The 7,890-nt window shown below is 43.3% G+C and overlaps 1 protein-coding gene across 1 annotated transcript; it reads left to right on the forward strand.

Moving 5' to 3' along the window:
• The first annotated feature begins 4,913 nt into the window (after nt 1-4,913).
• On the forward strand, nt 4,914-7,558 carry LOC108140484 (cytosolic non-specific dipeptidase). Its single transcript, XM_017263237.2, has 6 exons — nt 4,914-5,060; nt 5,800-6,568; nt 6,636-6,703; nt 6,772-7,036; nt 7,095-7,346; nt 7,408-7,558. Exons 1-6 carry the CDS (start codon nt 5,029-5,031, stop codon nt 7,450-7,452), a joined length of 1,431 nt encoding a protein of 476 aa, XP_017118726.2. The 5' UTR covers nt 4,914-5,028; the 3' UTR covers nt 7,453-7,558.
• The last annotated feature ends 332 nt before the right edge of the window (nt 7,559-7,890 follow it).

Genomic DNA, 7,890 nt, shown 5'->3' on the forward strand with positions numbered 1-7,890 from the left:
CTCCCATTTACCCAAGAATGACACAATTAGCTTCCATAATCCCTCAGGCAAAAGTGGCATTAGTTAGTAAAAGAGACCTTCGTGCCAAACCCTGTCAAAGGCCTGTCGAACATCAAGAAAGACAGCTCAGCAGTATTTACGATCTTCCAAAGCAACCAGTATATAATTTACTACTCTGTGCACTTGCTCAACAGCACAATGGCGACTACGAAAGCCAAACTGGTGGTCTGGAAGTGCTTCGTCAGACGCAGCTATAGCTAAGAGCCTAACAAGCATGGTCCGCTCAAAAATCTTGGAAAAGTGGATAGGAGACTAATCGACCGATAGGAATTCTGGCGAGCACAGGTCTTTTTCTTTTTTGGTACCATTGTGACTAGAGCACGTTTCCAAGGGGTTGGAAAATGATCAAGGTCTAGGGAGGCATTAAGGAGTTGGCAGAGCTGCGTAGTGACTGAGCTAGGCAGAGCCTTTGCTACTACCTTTCCGTCCATCGCGTCTATGTCAGGAGACTTAGTGGAAAATAGTCGCCTAATATAATCACGAACCTCACCATCGTGTACTGGACGTACATAAACAGGAGGGTCAAAAGAGAGTCCTAATCTAGAGATCGTTGTTTGGACTTCTTGGCTTGTTGCAAAGTCAAATGGAGTGAAGCGATTTTCCAAATCATCTGCAAATACTTCAACAATTTCGGAATAGCTGTGGGTCCATGTGCCATCGTTACGTTTAAGTGAGAATCTCTGAAGCGGCTGTCTTTTTTGGTTGAGGGTACATTCTGGTTAGGGTCAATGGCACTGAGCCTGTCCATAAAGAATTTAGACTAGGCCAAACGAAGGACTTTTTTAAGTTCGGAAACAGCAGCCTTCTACCTTGCCATGTCGCTGGTATGCCTCGTCCTCGTCCTCATGACCTTTTCTAGCCAAGGCAACAATTTCTGGCTTCGAAGTAGACCAAGATGGTGGAGGAATAGGAACACTGGATCTGGTCAACTAAGAACTCAGCAAAGTAATCAACTTCATATACGTGTTGCAAAGTCAAATGGAGTGACGCGATTTTCCAAATCATCTGCCAAGTACCATCGTTACGTTTAAGTGAGAATCTCTGAAGCGGCTGTCTTTTTAGGTTGCGGATGCATTTCCACAGCGCAAACCCGTGATTTTGGTTAGGGTCAATGGCACTGAGCTTATCCATAAAGAATTCAGACTAGCCAAACGAAGAACTTTTTTAAGTTCTGACACAACAGCCTTCCACCTCGCCATGTCGATGGTATGCCTCGTCCTCATCCAGACGCGGCGGAGTAAATGACCTTTTCTGGCCAAAGCAGCAATTTCTCGCATCAAAGTAGACCAAGATGATGGAGGAATAGGAACACTTCTAGCAGGAAGGGCAGCTTGGTGGATCTGGTCATCTAAGAACTCAGCAAAGGATTCAACTTCGTCAATGGTAGTAAAAGAGGGATGCTCCTGGGCCAGGGCAGAAAGTCGGGCACCGTCACTTCTCATATCCGAACTATAAGGTAGAAGCCTGGTTTTGGTAACAGCCGTATAGACAACAACGCTGAGATATATCAAAAGCGGAATATGGTCAGAGGTAAGACCGGGACACTCCGAGATAGTAAGGTGGCTACACGGGAGGCCTCTGTACACCGCAAAATCAAAAGCCGTCGGAAGGTGGTTATTAATCCATGGAAAAATGCGTAGGTCCGCCAGTGGTCAGAATCTGCATACTTGAGTTAGAAACAACCGACATTCCCCGGGTGCACGAACGCCTGCATCCTGCAATAAGAAAGCGGTTACCCACAGAGCCAAACTGGCGCAGAAATTCATGAGCTGACCAAGAATGATGTTGACCAGGAGGAAAGTAGACAGAACCGAAAGAAATTCTGCCGAACCCAGTGACCAAATTTATGGCAACTGTTTGCAAATAAGGCTGTGATATCGTGGCGCTCAATCCAGGGAGGACTTAACGATAACAGCAGCACCAACACGATGCTGATCATCAGGGTGGTTTGCGGAGAATACATAATATTTATAAATACAGAAAAAAGAACGGCTGGTAAAATGTGTCTCCGAAATAAGTAGATGTTGCGTTCCTGGAGAAGATGCTCAACCTCCAGAAATTTGCCAACTAAGCCCTTGGCGTTCCAAATTACAGTATTTAGCCCGTGATTAGTCATCGCAATGCGTCGACCCCAGCGGGGTGGCGTGCTTAAACATCACGCTCTGTAGCATTTGCAACGTCGCCGTCATCATCGAAATAATTTAATCAAGCGTACCAACAGTTTTTCAATTACAGCTGCTTGAGCCATCGCAGCATTCTCTTTCTGTTTCCTTAACTTATCAATAAATTCCAGAAGCCTGTCCTGGGCAGATTGATGAGTAGTTTCAAGGCTTGGCTGGCTTAGCGGGGCAATACATTTTGGCGTGAATCACGCACTGGCAAGGGTTGACTTGAGGATACAGAAGGACGAGAGGTAAACCAAGCATTATGAGCCGGGGGCAGGTTTAATGACAAGATTTTGAATTGGGCTGCGATCCACAGAGGTTTTAGGCCTACTTTACTCAATAGCCTCTAAATAGGCCGGACATCGGTGGGAGGAAGCACTTTGATTAGAGCCACAGTTAATACGTTTAAACTGCTCTTCTTTCGTGGCCGGAAACTTATCCTTGTCCTTCGTCTCATTGTCACCAGCATATCTGACACACTTTGGCAAAAATGAGCAAACATTTTTAGAATGCCCAAATTCGTGACATCGGAAACACCTTAAAGGTCCTTTTCTTTGGAGCTGCGGTTCTACTTTCACTACCTGGTAATCTACTGTGCGAACTTCTTTGTTGTTTCTCGCTGGTTCCAATTCAACAAAGAATATATCCCGGTTCGTCTTGCCGTTCTCACCAAGGGGTTGTATACACTACGAGAATTGTGCTTCAAGGCTTTAAGCCTCGCAGTAATTTCAGCTATTTCAGTAGCCATATGGAGACCCTTCATAACGACTCGAAAGGCCCTTTCGTTCTTAAATTGAAAGGTGCTGACAAGGATTCCATTATCCTTAAACAGCTTCTGGACCACACGGTATACACTTCCGTCATCCACAGTAATTCTACAGGAAGATCGACCAGTCATCTTGAGGCGAAAACCTTTAGTCACAGATGACAGTAGAGCAATTATTTTTTTGAAAATCAGTGACCCCTCTCAGCAGAAAGGGAGGGAGACGGGGCTCGCGTTTTTTAGTATGAGAAGAGGCATTGCTTGGTGATACCGCAGGAAAGTTAAGTTGGACAGGCTCTGATAAAGCATTACCAAGCTCAGGCTCGGTGATAGTATCAACAGTCATTGTATCATCGTCATCATCAGACAGAATAGTAAAGCTATTGTTCTTCCTTGAGTAAGAAGACTCTCCTTCATTTAAAGGAGACTGTAGAGAATTCGTAGCAGAGGCGGCTACTTGAGGACGTTTTTGATTGCTGACAGGCTTTATTAGAGAAGTCTTAGTTCCACCGCTTATGTCCAGATTTCTTTTTTTCCTGAGGCATTCACCTGGGTCAGATGCTCTTTATCAGCAGCATTCTTACTAATCCAATTGGGAGTAAAAGGGTTCATAGCCGGAAATGATGACGATGAGCAGCTGACTGGTTCAAAAGTATTATCACAGTCTTGATATTCATAGGTGACGTGATATCAGCATCTGACATTGCACGGGTAATAAAATAAAAATAATGGTTAAGCGCAGCAGCCGGCCTGCCAAAAGAAGAGGCAAGGCCTCTTCCAATAAAGTTTTGGATTTATTAATAAGCAATATACTGTCTAGATCTCTTTATTTGCTCTTATTGGAAAAGAGTAACAACTTGGCTTTTCAGGAATTCAACAAAATTTTTCAGCAGCCTCTGTGTTGCTAAAATTTCAGAATGTTGAATTGAAAGGAAATGTTAAAGCAATTCAGAAACGCAGTCGTTTAGGGAATACCCAAATTACAGGGGCTACTTTGATTTTACGTATTCAGCAATTCATGGAGTTTATAACATAAATTCCAAGCATATTCCCCACATTTTGTGAAAGAAGACGGAAATTTTTATTTATTTTATTTTTGGAAAATCGTGATAAACTCTTATAAATTTATTTGTATATTAATTTACACAAGTTAGAGTTAACTTACATATACTTAACGTATACTTTGTTATTATTTGAGCTACACTTGAAGAAAAATGCATCTGTCACTATATACATATGTGCCTTTCCACAGATTTCCATCCACCTTCTACCATCCGTAGAACGGAAGGTTCATAATGCCCTCTTTCCACACAGTCCATCCCTTGGAAACGGTTGGAATTTTCAACAAATGAGAAACTCCGATTTCCACAGAGCGCATCCATTTTCCACCTTACGATTTCAGCTGATCTCAACAGCTGTGGTCGTCAAAACGTAAACAAACCCAACAGGTTAACCATCTTTGCTATTTTTTTCATGAGCCACAGCTGTTCAGATCAGCTGCAATCGGATGGTGGAAGGTGGATGTGCTCAGTGGAGTTTCACTTTTTTAAAAGTTTCAACGGTTTGTCAGGAATGGACAGCGTTGGAAAAGAGCTGCACCGCAAAAAACATCGGCTAACTATCGCTTAAATTAGTCCGTCAAATTTTAACGGAGGACTAACTGGGAAGTTTTTGGAGCTGCAAAACCTTATGGACCATCCCTTCAACGGATGGTGGAAGGTGGATATAAAGTATTAAAAATTTAAAGCAATAAATTAAGTTTTTATATTGTTCAATTCCTCAGTTTCACTTTCTGCCTTAACTTATGGACGCTAGCTTGACTTATCTAAATTTAATAGTGTTGATAAATATTTACGCGTTCCGGGCATGTGTTTTTTTCAAACTTTTCGGCGCGGTCTCACTGCTGCCCATTTTTTTTCTCAACACTTTTTTGTTGTATTTGCTATATAAACGCGCGCAGACTTCGTTTCAGATTTAAATTGGTAGCGCCCGCAGCCCGTTGCAGTTTGTTCAATAGTCCGCGAGATAATCACAAGTACGATGGCCGACCATGAACTCCAGCAGTTCTTTGCGTAAGTAGAATGGTGATAGTGGGCTGAGATCCACAGATGACTTCAATGTGTGCGTCACTGTTCTTACACATACTTGGATGTAAATGTACATATTAAGATATATACGGGCTACGCAGCTTCCCAATTAACTCAGCAATGACATCCCCTGATTAGGAACTACAAGAAAATAATACCACGTCCGCCTTCTTTATTTTTAGTGGGGGGAGCATGATTTGTATATTTTTCACTAAAACCGGCGTGTGACGTGCATATAAGCAACTACTATATACATATGTATCTCAATCAGTGGTCGGTCTATCTCTAGAGCATGGTGTAACTTTATAAGGACCTCGGCAAAGCTGATGTGACCACCTTATATAGTTGAATCATGCTCCAGAGTATAGGCTAAGGCCAAGTCGGCAGAGCAGCAGCAGCGCGGCGGCAGAGGCCGACAAGAACACTATAAAACTACAATAAGCACACACACGCTGACAAGTTCCGCAATGCAAAAAACTCACACAAAGAAGTGCGGGCATTTTATAGTATGTGTGAGTAGGCTATTTGCATTTAATTCTGGACCGAAGGTTCCATTTACCGACTTTGTGATTGGGTGACATGAAAAAAAGGCAATCACAACGCTGATCCGAGCGGCTGAGCCGCAAATTGTTCTAGTTTGTGGTAGATAACACCACCAGTGCTTTTAATTTATCAGCTTTTCACGCCCCATATATAATGGTTATAAACCGCTATCGCTTTTCAGTTTCGTTGATGGCAAAAAAAAAGATTACATCGATGCCCTGAAAACGGTTGTGGCTATTCAGTCCGTTTCAGCTTGGCCCGATAAGCGTGGCGAGATCGATCACATGGTGGACTGGACCGCTGGTCGTCTAAGGAGCCTAGGTGCCGAGATAGAGCTTACGGATGTGGGAAAGCAAACATTGCCAAGCGGCCAGATAATCCCTCTGCCGAAGGTCCTACTCGGAACTCTGGGCAAGGACGCCTCCAAGAAAACTGTGCTGGTCTATGGACATCTCGATGTGCAGCCTGCCCTGAAGGAAGATGGCTGGAACACCAATCCCTTTGAACTTACCGAGGTAGATGGCAAGTTGTTTGGACGCGGTGCGTCGGACGACAAAGGACCCGTACTGTGCTGGATCCATGCTATCGAGGCTTACCAGAAGCTCAACATTCCACTGCCAGTTAACGTGAAGTTCGTTTTTGAGGGGATGGAGGAAAGCGGCAGCGAAGGCCTCGACGACCTATTGATGGAGCGCAAAAACGATTTCCTAGTCGATGTTGATTATGTTTGTATTTCCGATAATTATTGGCTGGGAAAAAAGCGTCCCTGCCTGACCTATGGGCTTCGTGGACTAGCATACTTCCAAGTTGAGGTGGAATGCTCAAACAAAGACTTGCATAGCGGAGTGTTCGGGGGAACCGTACACGAAGCAATGCCGGATCTTTGCCACCTCCTCAGCGTTCTTGTTGACAAGGACACGAAGATTTTGGTTCCTGGAGTGGATCGCGACGTAAGTAGCTTGTTAAATAACCCAAAAACTTGCCGCTTACGCTGCAATTCCTTTCGCATTCGTACAGGTTGCTCCCCAGCTAAAGAACGAGGAATCAATATATGAGAACATTGACTTTGAAGTATCTGAGTACAAGTTAGTTAATCTTATATGTTTATCTTATATTGACACCGTAAATCACTGAACTACTATATTATCTAAAGGAAAGACATTGGTGTTAACGAGCTACCGCACAATGGCGACAAAATCAGGCTGCTGCAAGCCAGGTGGCGTTATCCAAGTCTTTCTATCCATGGAATAGAAGGTGCCTTTTATGAACCAGGCGCAAAGACCGTTATTCCAAAGAAGGTCATTGGCAAATTCTCCATTCGTCTTGTGCCCGACCAGGATCCAAAGCATATTGAGGAGTGTGTTGTTAAATATCTTAATGATAAGTGGGTCGAACGTGGCTCGCCTAACAAAATGAAGGTTGGTTTTTTGTACTGTTAAACGGCTTTGCTCTAGAGAAAATTATTTGTGATAAAAGGTTGTTATGCTCTCTGCGGGCAAGCCCTGGACTGAGGACCCAAACCATGCGCACTATGAAGCTGCGAAACGGGCCATTAAGCATGTGTTCAATGTAGAGCCGGATATGACTCGCGAGGGGGGCTCTATTCCTGTTACTTTGACATTGCAAGAAGCCACTGGCAAAAACGTCATCCTTGTGCCAGTGGGAGCATGTGACGACGGAGCCCACTCTCAAAATGAAAAGATCGATATCTACAACTACATCGAGGGCGTAAGCTAGCATTAAAGCCTTTCACTGCAAAATTTGATAACCTTACTTTTTTTTCTTTTAGACTAAACTTCTTGGCGCCTATCTCCACGAAGTGGGAAAATTATAAACAAGAAAATTAACATCCCATCCTAATACGATGAAACATCACAACCGTGCTCTAATTGAAACAAATATTGTCCTTAACCTTACAATTAAAAAACTCGCCATAGAAATTCCGTTTTTTAGGCAACCGTAAACCAAAGTGGAAATGTTTTTAACCAATTGAAATATTTAAAATGTTTCCTAAGATATGAGTCAATCAGGCCTGTTCCAGTTTTCACTCGGAAGTGAATTCGTTGAAATTGGCGGATTTTACTTTTACACAGTCAGAGGGAAATTAGGGAAATTACAATTTGGGGGAAATAAAACAGCTGACTGCCGCTAGTGCTCTTAACATAAGCCTACGATTTGCCTAAGTTTTCCAGGTCGACCTCTGATCAACATTTGGCACGCTGCTTTTCCTAATCTTTGTGCATTATTGGTGCTCACATTTAATGTCTAAAAT

This window comes from Drosophila elegans, unplaced genomic scaffold (assembly GCF_018152505.1).
Source record: "Drosophila elegans isolate 14027-0461.03 unplaced genomic scaffold, ASM1815250v1 contig_536, whole genome shotgun sequence".
NCBI classification, from domain to species: domain Eukaryota; kingdom Metazoa; phylum Arthropoda; class Insecta; order Diptera; family Drosophilidae; genus Drosophila; species Drosophila elegans.

Bases quoted from the DNA above. Each gene is read 5' to 3' on its own strand.
- LOC108140484 (XM_017263237.2), top strand. From the start codon at position 5,029: ATGGCCGACCATGAACTCCAGCAGTTCTTTGC. The intron at 6,569-6,635 runs GTAAGTAGCTTG...GCATTCGTACAG, and splicing joins TTCCTGGAGTGGATCGCGAC to GTTGCTCCCCAGCTAAAGAA. The intron at 7,347-7,407 runs GTAAGCTAGCAT...TTTTTCTTTTAG, and splicing joins TCTACAACTACATCGAGGGC to ACTAAACTTCTTGGCGCCTA.